The sequence below is a fragment of the Peromyscus leucopus genome, chromosome 23 (assembly GCF_004664715.2).
Source record: "Peromyscus leucopus breed LL Stock chromosome 23, UCI_PerLeu_2.1, whole genome shotgun sequence".
NCBI classification, from domain to species: domain Eukaryota; kingdom Metazoa; phylum Chordata; class Mammalia; order Rodentia; family Cricetidae; genus Peromyscus; species Peromyscus leucopus.
The window spans coordinates 31549085-31568948 of NC_051082.1; the positions used below are offsets into that span (position 1 = coordinate 31549085).

General features: G+C 39.5%; 1 protein-coding gene across 1 annotated transcript in view; it reads left to right on the forward strand.

Annotated features, from left to right (window-relative positions):
- The window catches only part of Pan3 (poly(A) specific ribonuclease subunit PAN3), a 126674-nt gene that overhangs the window by 77519 nt on the left and 29291 nt on the right, over positions 1-19864 (forward strand). The window contains 3 exon segments of the mRNA XM_028878019.1: positions 15916-16163; positions 18136-18240; positions 19707-19764. Of these exon segments, the coding sequence (XP_028733852.1) occupies positions 15916-16163; positions 18136-18240; positions 19707-19764 (411 nt within the window).

A 19864-nucleotide genomic window follows, 5' to 3' on the forward strand; every position in this document is an offset into this window, starting at 1 on the left:
AGACTTCTTGTCATATAATCTACTATTGTGATCACACATAGGACATTAGTAAACATTAAGTCTCGTTCAGTGCCTTCTTCCTTAGAAGTTCCAGGGAGCTTTCAAGTGTGAGGGACCATGGTCACCTGTGAAGACTGTGGTCAAGAGCAGGCTTTCCTCTCCTCATCTGAGACCTAACTCTGAAACCTCAGGTTGGGAGCATTCACCTTTATGCTCAGTATTTTTAAATTCTCCTGACTCTTGACACAGCCCTTTAATTCTAGAGGGAAAAAGCTCAAGATGTCAGGAAATTTGAAGGTGAATTTTACCTGATTTATAGAAGGATGTGCAGGTAATAAAGTTTCATGGAAAGAAAATGTTTGAGATGAGTTTTAGAGGGTGGGTAAAGTTTGTTTCTGTTTTAAACACAGTTGAGCTGGCGATGGTGGTGCACTCCTTTAATCCTAGCACTCCGGAGGTAGAGATAGGCAAATCTCTTGTGAGTTCAAGGACAGCCTGGTCTACAGAACAAGTTCCAAGACATGCTCCAAAGCTGCAGAGAAATCCTGTCTCAAAAAAAAAAAAAAAACAAAAAAAAACAGTCCCACGGTTGAGCTGGGCATTGTGTCATGTGTGTGCCTTTAACCCTAGCACTTGGGACGCAGAGACAGGCAGAACTCTGCGTTAGAGGCCAGCCTGGTGTATAGACCATATTCTAGGACAGGCAGGGTACACAGAGAAACCCCATCTCAAAACACCACCACCACCACCAATAACAACAAAAGGCAACCCCCACCCCCCAAAAACCATAAACCACCCAAACAAAAGAACTCACACAATTGAAAACCTGTGAGCTTGATTTTTTTTCTTTCCTGTTTAACCAGTTTAAAATGTATTACCTAGTTAGTGAACTTTCCAAGAAAGGTGTAGTCTGAGTTACCTTAAGACTTGAATACATGGCAAGAAAATCCCAGTTCAGGCACTGTTGTGAGCCCTAGGCTAGGCGTGGAGTAGGATTACCTGCTTGGAATAGCCAATGACTCTTAAATGCTGATTAAGAGCTCAATCAGTCAGGTGGTGGTGTCACACACCTTTAATCCCAGTTCCCGGGAGGCAGAGGCAGGTGGATTTCTCTGAGTTCAAGGCCAGCCTGGGCTAGAGTGAGTTCCAGGAAAGGTGCAAAAGGTACAAAGTTACACAGAGAAACCCTGTCTCGAAAAACCAAAAACAAACAAACAAACAAACCTAAAAAAACGATTGAGTTCCTAGGAATCCAAGGTAGAGCGGAGTCTTGCCTATTTCTTTTTTCCTTAATGCTACTAAGTTGTACTTCGATGTTGTACATTCATATTTTACTATTATTTCATTAGCTAAATTCCAGCCAGCCTCTATTTAGTTCATATTGATAGTTCTTTTTGTCAGTACCCAGGCTTTTCTTTTTTATTTATCTTTCAAATTGATTTTAAAAAAAAAATAGGCTGTGTGATGTAGAAAGCAAAAAATTACCTGATCACCTCTCTTTTATATGTTTAACAATTTTGCCATTGTTATTCAAAATTGAATGTAGTGTATTTGAAACCCCCGGGGAACTGTGAGAGCTGGTAGGAGAGTTAGGAAGAGATCTTGGAGCACCTGTAGCAGGAGATGGCATCAAAGCCTTGGATTGTCTTTCTGTCTCTTTGGAACCTGTAGATTAGGATTATACTTAGAGCTCAGAATGGTGGTTTTCAAGCAGAGCTCTCATGAAGTCTGTATATAGCCTCAGTATTTGAAATTAGACAGACAGAATTGGCATCTATAGGGCCAAATTTATTACACTAACTCACAGAGTTACTTAGAGGGATAAGACTGAGGTTATTTTGTTAAATAGTAGCTTGAAATTGTGAGTGAGAGGTAACATTCGCTCTGAAATTCTCAGTCTCTTTCTGTGTTGTCATGTGTGATATGAACATTGTAGGTCTATGGATAAGTTGTGTGCTCATTTACTCTGAGTACATGGACCTTTAAATAAAGGTTATTGCAGAAGCATACCTTGTAACAGTGTATGCCAAGTATGCGGTTGACAGGAGCAGGCCTTTCATTTGTGGTCTGCGTGAAAACACTCAGCTCAGCACAAGTGCTGCCGGTGTCAGTGTGTCCCCACAGATGCAAGCTAACTGCGGCCTGCGTTTATGTTCTGCTGCTCTAATCACTAGTGGGAAAATAGCTCAGAAAGTCAAACTGAGCACTGGCAGAGAGCCCTGAAGCATTTATAGAAGCCCATGATTTTTAAGTAGTGTTTGAAAATCACTGGCAAGGAAGGCTTGTTTCCCGGTGGGAAGGACACTACGTACCGTGTTCGGGCGCAGGGGCCTTCTCGGCTTCTCGCCGTAGAGCCCTCATTTGAATCACAGAATACAGGAGTGCTGTGAGGGTCTGTCTGTCATTTTCCCATGGACAGTACATACCAGATACCATTTACTATGGTCAAGGGTCTCTTAGCTCCTTTGAAAAAGAAAAGGAAATTGCCCAAATGCCAGGCGCCAGTGCTCAAATGAGTACAGCTTTCAAGATGCAGTCACCAATGTATCTTCTGCTACAGATCAGAGATCTGAGGCACTGAGATTGACATCAAAACTTCTCTATCTTAAGACATGGAAATGACAGTTGTTTTGATTAGGGTATGTTTACATTCTTGATTACTTACTAACACTGACCAAGTGGTTTTTTTTTTTTTTTTAAATGAAAAATTACGGGTTGGTGAGATGTCTCAGCAGTTAAGGAAGAATACTTCCTACTCTTCCAAAGAACCTAAGTTCTAATCCTACCACCCAAGTGATAGCTCACAACTGCCTCTAACTCCAGTTCCAAGGAATCTGAGACCTTCTCCTGGCCTCTGTGGGCACTAGACACATACAAGGTGTACAGACATACATGCAAGCAACGCCCCCGTGACCCCCCCAATAAAATAATGAGAAGTTGTGTAGGTTAACTTTATGATTCTCTCCAGTCATTTCAGAGAGGTATTTTTGGAATTAGCTTGAGCCTTTGAGTTTATTTACATTTTTGGCTTTGGTTTTTAATGACTCCCTTACGCATAGTAGCATAGTATTGCAACAAATACCACTAACTGTTGAAATGGAATGGCTGTCTTGTATTGTTGAGGTGTACCCTGAAGCTCAAAGGCTTTGCATGTAGACCCTTTTTCTTTAGGCATACCAAGGAAGGCAGGTCACAGTGTTAGAACTGAAGAAGAGTGTTTGTTACCTCTTCTTATTTTTATTAAGAATAATAAACTGCAGAATGAGAACTTTGTGTTAAGGAACACCCCTGAAGCAAAGCTACTCTAGGTATGTCCACTGCTATGGAGTGGAGAGGTTAATGTTCTCTACCATAGTATCCTAAGGCAGCCTTTCAAAGATAAACAAAACAAGATATGGCCTTTGGAGTACTTGCTATTTATAGTGCCTTCTCTGTCAGGAACCAGATGGATCTGTATGGTAGCTTTTCTTAGAAACGTTGTTGACTGTTTAACATCCTTGCTATAACTGAGTGAACACTTAAAGCAAGTGTCGTGGCATATACATGCCCTTGGTTGTTGACGACTTCTGTAGTTGAAAGGAAGTTGATCTGTCTTTTTCTGTCTTTCTCTCTCTCTCTTTTTATTTTTTATTTTTTTGGACCCAATAAGTATGTCTTTTCCACTTGGGTGTTGAAAGAGCCTATGAGCAGTAGCTGTTCTGATTTTTGTTGGTTGTTTTCTCTAGGGAACAAGCTACCCTCTGAGTCAGCACTGGACTTGAAGATAAATCCTACAATTCATGAAACTGACTGATTCGACTAAAGGATGGATAGTTTGGGCAGCGTTGGACAGCTCTATGAGGGGTCTGTTTGTTTAACTGGAGGGATTGTTGAGTTCAGCAACTTTTAATTCCCCTAATGATATGGGGTTGCTGTTGTGAAAACAGGGTTTGTGAAGGATCGATTCTGGCAATTAATCAATATTCTTATTGACTCTGTTTTCATTTTAATCACAAAACTTCATGGAATAATTCTGTAAAATGAAGAAATTGGAATGTGTATGTCCTGAGCAGTCAGCATAGGGTATTTGTGGCTCAAAAATCCAAATTACCCTTTTTTCACACGGGGTTATAAGCTGTCTTGAGTAAACCTTTGGCATTTGGATATTTAATCTTTGCAAGGGAGTATATGCACTCGTGGCTTGACACAGGTAGAGTTAAGTGGGATGAGATTGGATGATTATTTTATCAGATCAGCAAATTCCAGATTATGGCTGGTATTTCAATGTCATTTTTAGTAAATGTCAAAAATATTAAAGGTAATTTTTACCTTAAAACTTGCAGTTTTATGTCAGGAAATTTAAGGGAAATAAGATTAATTATATGTTTAGTTAAATAGATTTTTAATTTGTACCAAGGGTTTAAAAATACTACAAAAAGAAAAATCTTTGTCTTTAATTTTCTAGGCCACAATACATTATAGAGATATTTCTGGATTGTCATTTTGAAGGATTGAAAACATGTTGTGGTTAAGATTAATTTTAGTTATATCAGCTAATGTGATTTAAAAATAGGAATCGTGGTATGTTTTTTTTCAACGTAGCAAATAGGTAAATTTCTTTTCAATATCTTTTATTTTTGAGGCTAGAAACTAGAGGTATCAAGTCACCTAACACAGCAGTTTGAAAACTTGGACTTATGTACAGTTCAACTTTGGGTATGTTAGCTGCAGCGTGGTTGTTATTAGGACCAGAAGCATGACATTCGCCATACTTTAAGCCAGTTTTAAGAATTATTTGCAGAACTGAATTTTATTAAACAAAGAAATTATTAAATGAAATAACATTTAGTATTCTCCTAGCTTTGTCTGATCTGTTTGGTGGTAGGGTTAATGTCTTTTATACAGTCTGCCTTGTATTTAAATCTGAAGTTGAAATACACCTTTATGGGGCTGGAAAGATGGCTCAGCCATTAAGAGCAATGACTGGTTACTTTTGCAGAGGACCCATGTTTGATGAGTCCTAGCACCCACATAGTAGTTAACAACCATCTGTAACTCCAGTTCGGGGGATCCAGTGCCCTCTTCTGGCCACCACAGGCACTTCATGTATGTCCTGCACATAAATGCACATGTAGGCAAAACACCCATACATATAAATTAATCTTAAAAGTGAAAATTTTTTAACCTCACACCTGTATGATGCTTGACCTAATCATTTTATTTATGTCTGCTTTTTAATGATTCTTTTTCTCATCCCTTTGGCAGATTTAAATGAAATAATAAAATGATCATAATTTCAAGTTTAGTAAATCCTTTTTTTAAAAAAAGCACCCATGGCCAGACCTTGAAGAAGTATTACCATTAGTTTCATAGACACAATGTGACCACAAACATAATCAAGATTTGTTGTATTCCTGATTGCTAAGGTCATCTGTTTTTCTTTTTCCTTTTCTTTCCGTAAAATACAGCCCATCAATTAATGATAGCCTTTGGGAGTGGTGAGGATAGCACATGTATTTTGGTGAGGAAAAGATCCAAACGTGTATCCACATTGCTGGGGTTCTCCAGAAACCCTTCAAACCCTTTTAAAACCACCAGAATCCTTTTTGTCTGTAGCACACTAGGTTCCCAGCATCTAAGCCTTAGGAGCAACCATATAACAGGCTTATTTGCAGAATGTCAGGAACGTACGTGGACAGGGAAATGTTTGAGATCGATCTTCTGTAGCTTTGATCTTTTGGTATATGTTCTGAAATTCAACAGTGTGCTTGTGTTTAGTGGTATTTCCTCTTTGTCCTGTAACTTTTTCTTTTAGGCATATTGCTTTACAGAATCGCTAAGTATGCAAATCTTGGTTAAATGGGACAGAGTAAGTCTCTGCACCCGAGGTACTGACCAAGGAAACCTGAACTGTGGTCAGTTGTACCTGAGGAGAGTGTAAGGAAGGAGAAAGCTTCGCCTACTTTGGGCTTAAAATTGGAATTTTAAAAGCAGTCTCTTTAAGGAATTAGATTGTCATTTACAGTTTATTATAAATAACATCTTGAGTTAATTGGTAACTCAGTGGGGTATTGTTGTGAATTGACCCTGAGGGTTTCTAAATTTAGAACTTCAAATTTATTCTAATAATGAGTCCCTTATTAAAAACAAATGTGATCAAGGTTATACAAAAGATAAGCATAAGATTCTTGAGGTGGGAGGATTGCTGTCAGTTCAAACCCAACCTGTGCTAGCTGCAGAGTGATGCATAGTGAATCCGTGTCTCAAACCAAAACAGAACAATAGGAAGAGTAAGACATCATTTTATTTTCGTTGGTAAGTTTTTAATTTAGTAAATCTTCTAGCAACTTTTCTGTATGTCTAACTATGTCAAAACTGTATTACAGAGAAAAAATTAGCTGTGCATTATGAAATGTCCTTTAGAATGGATGTGGATGTGTTTTACTTTCTCTTCTTAAAACATCAGTAGGCTAAACAAACACCATTTAATTGACATAGTTTGCTCTGACTTAAATTGCTAGTCATTAAAAGACAGTTTTGTCTATTAAAAAGTTGAGTCCCTGTTACTTTTAAAGCTGCCATTTCCCCATTTCTGATAACATTCTGGGCTCAGGGGCTTGCATATTCTATACCAGTGTTACCTTTTATTTTGAAATACCTACTTTTTTGACATTGTATATATGTGTATATGTGAGTAAATTGTGTGTATATGTGCTGCATGCATGCACATTCCCTGAGAGACCAGAAGAGGACATTGTGTCCCTTGGAGCTGGAGCTACATTTAATTGGGAGCCCTACCCAGTGTTGGTGCTGGGAATCAAACTCATAACCTCTGGAGGAACAGTGGGTGCTCTTAGCCACAGATGTGTCTCTCTAGCCCCTTTTAAAATTAGCATGCGTGCCTGTGTGTGTGTGTGTGTGTGTGTGTGTGTGTGTGTTAGTCTTACTGGGTTTCGAACTCAGGATCTGTGGTGCTGTGCTAGTGAAGACTACCACCAAACTATATCCCCAACTCATTACCATGCTCCCCCCCCCCAAAAAAAAACAAAACCCTTTTTCTCTTTATTCTTGCCTAAGAAATGTATTCAGTCAAGAAGACCAGAGCATTTCTTTGTCATAATTGTAGAGCAGAGTGATGATCAGATGGTACCAGCCTGGAGGCAATTCGTGGTGTCTGTGCAGAAATTAGACCCAAATTGTAACCCTTAAAGGCCTGCTTGTGGGCTGCTGCCCAGCTGCTGTATGAGCACTTGAGTTTGAAGACTGCTTAGGCCTTTTTGCTGCAACGCTCTTCTGCAGTGGTGTTTGTGGTCCAGACTTCCCAACTTTCATACTGGCCTAGGATACCTTCGGGACCAGTCCAGAGTAAAGACTTTGGGCACCAAATCCTCATGGGTTTCTCTTTGCTTGTAAATTGAACATGTAGAGTGCAGCGTGCATTCATGGACCACACCATGTGTTCTTTCGGTTCCACTTATCTCTTTCTCTTACTGTTGGTTGTGCATCACAGTGACATGTTTCAGCTGTTAGGAGAACTATATGTTGCGTAGTATACATGCTAGTGACTTTCTGAACGCGTGGAAGGATCTTGGACTCAAGGTGTTTTTAATCACTAAAATTGACTGAAGAGTTTAAGTTGTATAAATCAGCTTTACATATAAGCAACAACAGAAGGAGTGTGTTTTTGATGTTGTTACTTTCAAATATCTTATTTTAGAAAGTTGAGGGTTGCTGTACATTCTGTACAGCTCCCTCTCTTACCTTGTGTTGGCAAGGAGTGCTGGCATCTGTAGGAGCAAGTTGTTAGAAGTGAAGGGAATCGCCTTTATACAACACTGTCCAAAAGAGAATTCTATCCCTCCATTTCTTTTTCCAAATTGTCTCTAACATGTTTATCTTAAAACTTTCCATGAAATTTTACAGCTTTGCGTTTGGATCTTCTACATGGTTGTTGGATTTCTTCTCAGGTAGTATTAGGATTGATGCCCTTAAGAAGCAGTGTTTTCCTGGTTCACTATTTCTGTTGTGTAGATATATAATAGCTGGTAGATTATCTACAAATAGTATTTTATTTCTGGCCTCCCCACCTCCACCCCCCAAATGTGCTAGCTAGTCACCCTTAGTTTGATGTCATCTAGATTTGGACGCATGACATTTTTATCTTCTTCGCAGCTGATTGGTTATTTATTTAATGTGAGTACTCTATCTGCATGTACACCTTTATGTCAGAAGAGGACATCAGATCACACTGGAGATGGTTGTGAGCCACCAAGTGGTTGATGGGAATTGAACCTGGGTCCTATGGAAGAGCAGCCAGTGCTCTTAACTGCTGTGCCATCTCTCCAGCCCCTATTCTCAGTTTTAAAAGCAGTGTTTTGCAATTTCATATGAAGGTTATTCTGGGGACCTTGGATACATTTGTTTCTGAGGAAGCATCTATTCTAATTTTTCCCATTGAAGAAAATAATTACTTATTTTTAAAAATTGGGTTATTTCTATTAGTTGGTTGGTTGGTTTTTTTTTGTTTTTGTTTTTTCTTTGTTTTTTGGTTTTTCAAGACAGTTAGTCTCTGTGTAGCTTGGATCCTGTCCTGGAACTCACTCTGTATACCAGGCTGGCCTCGAACTCACAAAGATCTGCCTGCCTCTGTCTCCCGAGTACTGGGATTAAAGGCGTGTGCCACCACCGCCCAGCAGATTTTTTTTTTTAAATGTGTATGTGTGTGGGCATACAGACCACTAAGCATAAGTGGAGGTCAGAGGATAACTTTTTGGGATGGATTTTTCACCTCTGCATGGGCTCTGGGCATCAGGTACAGGTTACCATGTTTTCAAGGGTAAGCACTTTGACCTGATGAGCCAGCTTACTCACCCTGGAAAGACTACTTATAATTGTCCTAGCATGGAATCTAAAATAACTTTAGCATTTACTCCTGAGACACCTAACGATGACTCTTTTGCCTTTGCCATGGGTTCCAGGATCAAACTAGTAGGCAGGCTTTCACAGCAAGCCCTCTAACTGCTAGATCATCCGGCTGACTTTGTTTACACTGTATGTATCCTGGAGGACCTCTAGCCATCATATTGGGCAGTAAGTGCCCTTACCCACTAAGCTGACTTGCCAGCCCCCAATTAAACTTTAGTATCTTTGCCAGTCTGAGAAGCCAATTTCAATTTCTGTTTCTTAGAGCTGGGGAAATGGCTCATTGGGTAAGGTAATTACTGAGCAAGCTTCAAGACCTGCGTTTGGATTCTCAGTAAATGCTCACATAAAAATCTGGGTACAGAGGTTCACCCCTGTAATTCTAGTCGTGGGGGCAGGGACAGGAGCAATCCAGAGGCTTGCTAGTCAGCCAGTCTAGCTAGTTGGTTCCCTACCCCAGAAAATTAGATGGAGATGTTAGAGAGATGGCTTAGTGGACCTGAGTGGACCCAGCACCCACATCTGGTGGCTCACAGGGAATCTTGCACTCTTGGCCTCCATAGACATTGCACACAGGTGCAATTTGTGTCTGTCTCTCTGTTCCCTCCCCTAACATGTACACACAGACATACCCCAAAATAATTAAATTTAAAAGTAAAATGGTGAATGTTAGAGGAAGACATGTTCTTGACTTCTAACCGCCACATGTAGATATGGGTACCCACAACATGTACATTTATCCATATACTGTATACAAATAATAACTCCCAGTTTTTCAGTACACAAAGATACCTTCATGTTTGAGGGATTTGAATATATACATACATATAAATTAGTTGTATAATTTATTTCCTTCTGGTTCCTTTGTGTTTTGTTCTTTGAGACAGGGTCTCAGAATGTATTTGTGGCTGGCTAATTCATGAACTGTGCCTTTTACAGTCTGTGTTCTTCTCCTTTCCAGTCCTCAGAACCACAGCTCTGCTTTCCTCCTCCCTAGGCTTGCCGTTCTGTGCCCTTCATGCAAATAGCATCTTGTACTAAGTGGCCTTTATGTTCTTGGCCACTTTCACTTCATGTTTTATGGTTCCCATAGTGGTGTGGGTCCATGTTTGTTACAGTCTACACAGTATACCATATTTCACTGAGCCATTTCTCAGCTGGTAGATACTTGGGTTGTTTCCACTTAGTGGTGATGATCATGGACTATGGGTATTCACATACAGTCTTTGCATTGACATAATGTTCTTACTGCTACTGGGAAATATGCATGGTATTGGGATTTCCAGGATATATGGTAACTTTAATAATTTAAAGAACTGATAAACTCTCTTCAAGTTGTCTGCACCATTTTACATTTTGCAGGAGTAAGAGCTCGGATCTCTTTCTTCCTCACCAACCGCATTTGTTACCATGCTCTTGATTGACCATAAGCGTTCTAGAGAATGATGTGGTATGTCATTGTGGTTCTGATTTTTATGTCCCGAGTGATAACTGTGTTTCCTTATATGTATGTGCTCAGTTGGCATTTGTATGTTGCCTTTGAAGAAATCTCTGGTCAAGTTGCTTGCATAGTTGTTTAATTCAGTTGTTTTTATTGTGCACTGTAAACAGTTCTCTTTCTGTTGAACTCAGTAGACCTTTACTGCAGCCTTCCCACCAGGATCACTCCCTGTAAAGTACAGAAATGTGAAAGTTCTTCTCAGTCCCAGCGTGAACATCTACATGTTTTCCTATAGTTTTTATGCCTTAGGCATTACCATCGCTTAACTGAAGGCCACAGGGGTGGCTTACACCTGTGTTCTTCTCATAGTTTCATGGTTTTAGTTATTTTTAGGATTTTAGATTTGATCCATTCGTTTGTTTGTTTATTTTGTTTTTCAAGACAGAATTTCTCTGTGTAACAGCCCTAGCTGTCCTAGAACTCCTGTGGTCCTCAAACTCACAGAGATCTGCCTGCCTCTGCCTCCCGAGTGCTGTGGGGTTAAGACCATCACGCCTGGCGCTTGCACTCTCTCTCTCTCTCTCTCTCTCTCTCTCTCTCTCTATATATATATATATATATATATATATATATATATATATATATATATATATTAGGAGTTTTAAAAGCTGTTTTACATATAGTATGAAGTTGATATTGGATGTGATGCATTTTGTTCCTGTTTTATTACTCTTCCCCACAAGGCAAGGTCCCACTTTGTAGCCTAAGCTGACCCCTGCTTGTGATCCTCCTGCTTCGGCCCTCCTGAGTCCTTGGATGACAGGTGTGTGCAGCACACTTGGTTTGGTGTGATTCTGTGTGGTGGTCATCCTAAAGTTTTAATTTGTGTGCTTTCCTAAGTAAAAAGTACAAGACATTTTTTTTCTTCTTTTTGCCCATTTGTCTTTGAGTGCTTGGGTAGAGCCCAGAGATTTGTGCTTGCTGAGCAGACCTCTACTCTTCAGCAGCTACACGGCCAGCAAATACCAGTTCTAGTGGCTTCCAGCTGCTCTCTCCTTTTTCAGTATTTCAGTTTTCTAGAATTTGACTGACATTTGTGATTTAAACTATCCCAGACTGTTTCGCAGAAAGGATTTGTTCTTTACTGCTCAGAGCCCTTGTTCTCAGATTATTTTTTTTTTCTTTTTTCCTTTTTTGGTTTTTTTGAGACAGGGTTTCTCTGTGTAGACCAGGCTGTCCTCAAACTCATAAAGATCCTCCTGCCTCTGCTTCCTGAGTGCTAGGATTAGTACGCCACACCTGGCTTCTTTCAGAATTTATTGATGAGGTGTATGTGTGGGTTTTTTGTTTTTTTTTGTTTTTTTTTTTTTTCTGATTAAATATTGCTTCTCCAGAACTTTTTTTTCTTCTGGATGTTCAACTTTATTTTATATTTTATGTCTCCTAATCAAGCTTTTGTACTCTCTAGTTTTATTTTTAGCTAATCTCCTCAGTGCCTTTTCTTGTTTTGATCTGCTTTAGTTCACCTTCTGAGCGGTTTTTCAGTTTTGATGCTTTTACTTTTTTTTTTTTTTAAACTTTTAGAGAGCTTATTTGCTCTGTTCAAAGAACAAATACCTTGTTTGTCATTTTTGTGTCCCTTGTTTTAGTAATTTGTTTATTTAATTTTTTATGGCTCTCTTTATATACTGTTATCTGGGATACTTTGTATCAGGGTGAATTTTCATGAGTATTGTGTATGTGGATTTTGTTACTCTTTGATTTCTGAAACAGGTTCTAGCTACATGGTACAGGCTAGCCTTGAGCTGGAAGTCCTGCCTCTGCCTCCTGAGTAGTGGGATTATTGGTATATGCTTGAGTTCCCAAGTCGGGTTACTTCCTAGGGAGCATGCACACCCTGTGGGCAGTGGAAGCATTCGTCAAGGTGGTGTAGTGCTCCCTTCCTCTGTGTGCCCATTGCATTTCGGTAATGTGGAGTCTCATACCTGTGCCGGAGACGTGTGTGGGTTGATAGCTAATGTTCATATTTGCAAAGAACAGTCTAACTTGAGTGGTGCCTACAGTGTGTAATGTTCCAGTTTCTTCAGATCTACCCCTGCCCTTTCCTTCCCTCTGTACAGACAGGGTCCCCTTTCTACTGTAGCTCTGTAGTCACTGGTCTGCATCTTTTCCAGAATCCTTGCTTTGCACAGGGTTTAGGTTCTGTTCTCCATGTGTTATGGACTCAAGGCTCCATTTCAAATGCCTTCAGATTCTGCTTTAGCTCTTGCTCTTTTTCTTGGCTTTACTCCTGGCTGTATTATAAGCTCTTTGTGATACACGCTTTTCTAGTACTGTGTATCCATATCCATACCCACCATGGGGTTGAAGAGGCCATTGTGTGTGTTCTTGGTTTCCAGAAGCAGTGTTGTCCAAACTAGTTGTATTTGGGGGGGGGGGGTTGATCTCGTATCTCTTAGCTTTTGTTTTGTATAATTATTTATAATCATTTAATTTGATGATTTTTTTTTCACTATTTGCATGTATTTCCCTTAAGATTTTCAGAAGTACAGGTAGGGCATGGTGGCGCACACCTTTAATCCCTAACAGTCACTTCTATTTTTCAGCTCGAAATTATAGACCAGTGTCACTCTGACCATGATTGACAAAAACAGTAATTCAGAAATTATGATGGTGAATATTGTTAATTTGAGGTATTTAAGATACATGCTTTTATTCTTTTAAATTGTTTTCTATGCTGATTTGTTCCATGTTAGTTACTATGATTTACAGTTCTGTTGGCTGAATGTCAAGATTCTGTAATAACCACTGGGTAATCCTTCTCAAGGAAAGACAGAAATTGCAGGTGGATACTGACATGAAATGGAATTTCTGATGAAGAAAAACTTGCATTATAAATATGACTTATATTTATAGGAAACTCTTTTGTTGTATCAAGTACATTTTTGAATTCTTTGGGAAATTATTTCTGTGGTTACAGACATGGAAGGCAAAATGTTTTCAACCAGGATTTTTTTATTATTAAATAAAGTTGGGTGGTTTTTGTTTGTTTTTTTTTTTTTTTTTTTTTTGTGACAGTATGTTGCTATGTGACTCTGGATAGCCTGGAATTCACTTTGTAGATTAAGCCGGCCTCAGATGTGGAGTTATCCTCCTGCCTCTGCCTCCTGTGTGCTGGGATTACAGGTGTTGCTTAGCCAGCTGTGGATCATCCTCCTTGATGAGGCAGTCTGTTTACTGTAGTTCAGCACCTAGTGTGTGACACCTTGTTTATATAGTGTTGGCCTTCACGCTGTTTATAATTTAGTGATGTGTTTATTAATAGGCATGTCAAGGTATATCACTGCACATGTGTGGGAATTCCACCCAGTTCTTTAATATTTTATAGATATGTGAGTGACACGTAGCTGCTCCTTTTGACTGACTAGGTGACAGTTTTGTAGGTAATTTTACCTTTAGCTGCATGGTATCCATGTGGGTACTAATTAATGCTCACTGTTGAACACGTTTTAGTTTCAGTTTGAGTAATTCTAGTAAGCCTCAGCTCACGTGTACAAACTACAACTTTGCATTAAAATAGTTTCACAAAATTGAAAATGTAAATTCTGCCATGTTCAGCTTTCCCTTTTCACTCCCCTTGGATTGTGTGTGGTGGCATGCATTTAGTCTTACAGACTCAATTCTTGTTTTAATTCTATACCTACCGAGGGCCCGGACCTTCCCATTAGTTTAGCTGCATCTTCTCCCACATAAGCCAAATCATCACTGAAGCTGCTGAAGCAGCTACAAATCCTCTTTATTTTCCTTCATATGAGACAAAAATTGGAGTGGATTAATTAGATCTGAGTTTAAACTTGTCAGTCTGTATTTTAACCTGTAATTCTTTTGGCCTCTAAGTTAGTTTCCTCTCTGTGATATGAAGATGAGGTAGGCTGATGCTCAGAAAACATTAGATTAGTGCCTAGCATGGGGTAGGAGCCAGAATTACCACCACACGTATTGCTGATAGTAAACAGAAGAGTAATGAACTAATTTATTCATCTTTGGTGACCTCTAGCAATTTCCTCTCAGGGAGACTTAGAAACTAGCTCTAGGGGAAACTGTGAATGCAGCCCATATTATTAGCTAATTAGTTAGTGTTTATTCTAAGCTTTCCCCCCCCCCCCTTTTTTTGAAAGGCTATGGAGTTTTAAAGTTTCTCTTGACATATTTGAAATTTCTGATCTACTTGAGTGTTGCTGCAGTAGAAACTGGGTTGTAGCAGTTGGTTGAGTTGAGTCCTGGCTTTGCTGTTGACTTTGTCCATGTGTCTTTGATTAAATGAAAAACTTTCTAGGCTTTGACTTGGATTTTTCTGTTAATACCTTGCCTACCTGCCTGCCAGTAGGTGCTCAGAAACTCTGATACCATGTGATAAGGCTCTTTAGAAGTGCAGAGTGCTCTTCAGAGACAAGAAGAGTTCCTTTCTCAGTTTTCAGCTCAGCCTCGTTCACCTTTTTTTCTGAAAACAAAGCCTTGATGTCGTACAAGACACTACAAATGAAAACACATCCCATTTTTAATAGCCCTGTGGCCAAGGGTATCTTGGTAACTTTTTTTTTTTTTTTTTTTTTTTCAATTATACAGGTTTTTAGACACCCTCCAAATAAATAGCAAACAGTTTCTGGACAAGTGTGACTTGTAGTTCTGGATTGTCTGTTCCAGCTCTACTCAAACCAGCCACCTCCATTAAATCTGTGGCTGACTCCACCCAGCTTTAGTTCGTTTCCGTTTAAGCTGCTCTTCTGCATGGGGTTGTCAGCATAACTTCTCTTTGGGTTTTGTAAACCATCTTGTGCTTTTCCATGTGACTCGGTCTTGTTTTCTCAGCTTGCTTGGAGTACTCCAAAGGGTAAACACACGGGTTTTCCCTCCTCTACAGCATCTGTGGAGAGGGTGCTTTGTTCAAGTGTGTCCATGGGCTGCCGTTGAATAACTTGCACTTGGACACGCATCTGCGGCAGTTTGCAGCTGTTTAGTGTATATCTAGAGTTACAGACAGGCATCCAAACAGGCCTTGTTCAAGATTTGGTGCTTTACTGTGCTACCATGTGTTTTAATGTAGTCTCAACCTTTATTCCCCACCCCACCCCCCAAGAAATTTTGCTATTTATATTTGGCTGAAGGAATTTAGTAGATCTTTATTAATTTGTTTAATATAATATTTGGGGAATTGTGTCGTCTGAGCAGTAATGAACAGTTCTAAAAGACTAAGAGGAAGAGTTATTCAAGAGTCTTGGTTCTGGTTGTTTTCATTATTTCATTAATTTGTTAAATCTCTGGTGATTCTTACTATAGGGTTAGGTTGTCGACTTTGATAAGGAGGAACCTGTTGCTGATTCATTTGGAAATGACTATATTAAGAAAAAGAAACTCCTTTGCATTTGCTTTAATTGGAGCTTTCCTTAAAACAAGATTTTTTTCTTTGCACTTTAATGTTTCTTCCACATGAGTGTTTGCATTTTATTTTCCAGATTTTTCCCTCTAAAACCAATGTGCTGCTCCACTAAGACCCTGTTTTGCATCTTCCCCAGGAATGTCACTGTCTGCTGGATCCTCCCCTCTCCATTCCCCCAAAATTACTCCACACACTTCTCCTGCTCCTAGAAGAAGAAGTCACACTCCAAACCCAGCAAGTTTCATGGTGCCGCCTAGTGCCTCCACTCCTGCCAATAACCCCGTTCCTCAGACTCCATCCTCTGGTCAGGTGATCCAGAAGGAGACTGTCGGGGGGACGACTTACTTCTATACAGATACAACTCCAGCACCTTTGACTGGAATGGTACGGCTCCAATAAAGAGGGACTTACTTGGCGCTCTTAGGAAAGCTGCTCCTCACATTGGAAGGGCTATAGGGATATGAAAAAGTATTTTACTTTTTAACTTATTCTAATGTCATTAATTTCATTCAGTAATCAGATTGTAGCCATTCTTTGTTTACTGTGTTGGGGCTTGTTTTCCCCACAGGGTTACCTAGTCAGCACCTGGGCTAGCTAAAGTTGTATTCTCTGACTTTTGTTTCTAGTTACTGGAGAGGAAGGTTTACCTCGGGGGAAGAAGTCTCTCAGTAATGAAAGTCACCGTTGCCTCAGATAAAGCAATAATTAAAGGCCAGAGTTCCAGATAGCAGAATGGCATGCTGTGATAGAGGTTGATAGTGTGGTCCTTGGGAGAGTCTGACCCGAGGGAGCCAAAGAACTGCTGACGGGAAGGGAATCAATCCTGAAGTAAATGGGAAAGGGAGACCGGGAGACAGATGTGCATACAGAGACCAAGAGAGGAAGAACATGCCAAGAAGAAATGATTTCTTCTCGGTGAATCCCCAGTGACAAGAGAGGGTGAAAGGAGGAAGTGGGGGGGGAGTGCTGGGCGGCACCACCACGGCACAGAGTGCCACCTCCCCTTTCAGCCTCACTGTTGGGCTACATACATTGAAGAAGTTAACTAGAGGATTTAGTAAATAAGTCTTGACTAAAAAAGCCAAATTCCATTAAAATGACGGGAGCTTAAACTATATATAGGTTTCCATAGCACAGTTTGATTGTCAGACTAGGTTAAATTTAATATTTTGCTAAAAGATGCTTTGAGTGACGGGAAAACAGGTTTCTTTGTCCTTGTTGTAAGGCTTAGTTCTGCTGTGTTTTCCCCTCAAGTCACTGCACTTTTGAGACAGTTTTCTTGTTTGTAAAATGAAAAGAGTAGTACCCACTGCCTTCTAGAAATGAATGTAAAAACCTGTGAGTACTACAAAACGCTTGAAAGAACTGTTCTGGGAGGTCTTTTGCTTTGTTTTGTTTGGGGCGGGGTGATATCATAACCATGGAAGAGTGAACACAGATATAACCGAGGTAGAGCCTTGTTTCTTTCCAGCAAATTCTTATCAATTTAATAAGTTTCGGTACTTTAAAACAATTCTTGCTTGTAGAAAAAAGAAATTGCACTTACTGTGTAGAGGCTGGTTTGTAGAGACCAATATAACATAGTTTATAATGTTTTCACTCTTCTGACAACCTGAGGTAGTGAACCCAACTGTCTGGTAGACAGAAACCGAGGCCAGAGAAAGGAAGGCAGTTTTACTCTCACTGTGAGCTTAGGCTTTGGAAAACTACTTTCTGGTTGCAACCCACAGCAGATGGCTACCTGAGGACAACAGAAAACAGTGGAATTCATTTCTCCGGGGGTGGGGGTGGGGTTTGGGAAAATGGTGATAAGGAAAAAAAGAAGGGTCTGAGTGTGGGGACGTGAAACCGAGTGACTGGCCCAGTGTGGTGTGCTAGGTAGGAGATGGAGCTGTGGGTGCACACTCCTGTTCGACAGTGTGTTGTTGCAGCGTGGTTGAACAGGTGTGCGAGCAGACTGGACTTCGGGTAGCCACAGGGACCCTGCCTACTCTTTCAGTTGGTTTAAAAATTACTTCTGAATTGTTGGAAATAGGACATTCTATACAAGAGCTAGTTTTGCTCTCTCAGTGGACCTGAAATTTTACAGCAATGGAAATGTTTTTCTTCTTAGACTTTTTAAAATTATTTTACAAATAAATTTTAAAATTATTAAAATAGAAGATTTTTTAAATGATTTTATTCAGAAAGTATTTCTTCTAACAGTTGTTGTTTGAAGTGTTTAATTCACTGTTATTAAAACATTTAAGATGTACCAAAATTTATTACTCTCAGATACAAAACTTTTATAAAAATGATAAAGCTTACTAATTGAGAAAAATTGATGATTACATTTTCCTCCTTCTTGCCTTTTTAGGTTTTTCCAAACTATCATATTTATCCTCCAACTGCACCTCATGTTGCTTATATGCAACCAAAAGCAAATGCACCTTCCTTCTTCATGGCCGACGAGCTCCGACAGGTATGCTTTCAGAAGTTAGGGTAGACCCTGAGGAAGGATGTGCAGACCACTGTGTCTAGGCTCGCACAATCACCCAAGCAAGGAGATTTAGAACATGGAAGTTTTGTGTATTTTTTTTTTTTTTTTTTTTTTTTTTTTTGGTTTGGTTTGGTTTGGTTTTTTGAGACAGGGTTTCTCTGTGTAGTTTTAGTTTTGGTGCCTGTTCTGGAACTAGCTCTATAGATCAGACTGGCCTTGAACTCACAGAGATCCGCCTGACTCTGCCTCCTAGGATTAAAAGTGTGCGCCACCACCGCCGGCTTGTTTATTTTTAAGAAAGCCATTTTAAGGAAATCTTAATGTGTTAAAGTAAAATATAGAATTATTATTTAAAAGTGTTTCCTTATGTGCTTCATATTCTTTGTACAAAAAGGACTCTTTACATGGATTTTTTTGTTTGTGTGTTTATGTGTAAATGCATGCTCACTTGAATGTGTCAGGGAGAGCATATGGAAGTCAGAGGACAACATATGGGAGTTGGTTCTCCCATGTGGGTTCTGGGTACCAAACTCAGATTAGTCAGGCTTGGCAGTGAATGTCTTTCCTCACTGAACCATCTCACATGGGAAGGGCCCTTTAAATAAGCACACATCATTTAAATGGTCTCTAACCTTTAAATTATTGCTAATAGTTTGACATAGTAAGCTTCAGTTTAAGTGACCCAGCAAAATTTTTAAAGTAGATTTTAAATAAATATAAAATAATTTACTTTGTTGTGAACAGCTTAGATATTCTTGATATTTATAGCTTTTTGCTTGTACATTCTCAAAATTATTTTTATTTTACAGAAGGTTCTTCTAGTGTGCACGTGTGTGTGTGTGTGTGTGTGTGTGTGTGTGTGTGTGTGTGTGTGTGAGAGAGTGAGTGTAGGTGTGTACCTTATTTCTTTTTACAATGCTGGGGGTTGAACCCAGGACCTTGTGCATGCTAGGCAAATACTTGAGCTACATCTCTAGTTTCTGTGTAATGATTTTAGAATGAATTATTGACTAGCTTAATATATCTTCTGTATTTTGTGTTGAGTTAGAGCACCTTTTTCTTTAAATTTAAACTCAACTTTAATTATAGTAGGTAAGTCTATCTATCTAGGGTTTGGATTTTTTGTTTGTTTGTTTTTGTTTGTTTGTTTGTTTCTTTGAGACAGGGTTTCTCTGTGGAGTTTTGGTGCCTGTCCTGGATCTCTCACTCTGTAGACCAGGCTGGCCTCGAACTCACAGAGATCCGCCTGGCTCTGCCTCCCAGAGTGCTGGGATTAAAGGTGTGTGTCACTGCCGCCTGGCTAGGGTTTGGATTTATATATATTAACATCTCTAGATATGTTATGATAGGAGTATTAAAAGTAATAATATTATTTAGTTATAATGGAAAATGTAGGTATCGGAAGCTGTTTAAAATCTGTTATCAATATACTTGTTTCTTGTTCTTAGGAGCTGATCAACAGACATTTAATAACAATGGCTCAAATTGATCAAGCAGATATGCCAGGTAAAATGCATATTGATAACAGCTCTTTCCCCTCCCCTGGCAGAAGCAGGATTTCTGAGTTTTGAGGCCAGCCTGGTCTACAGAGAGTTCCAGATAGCCA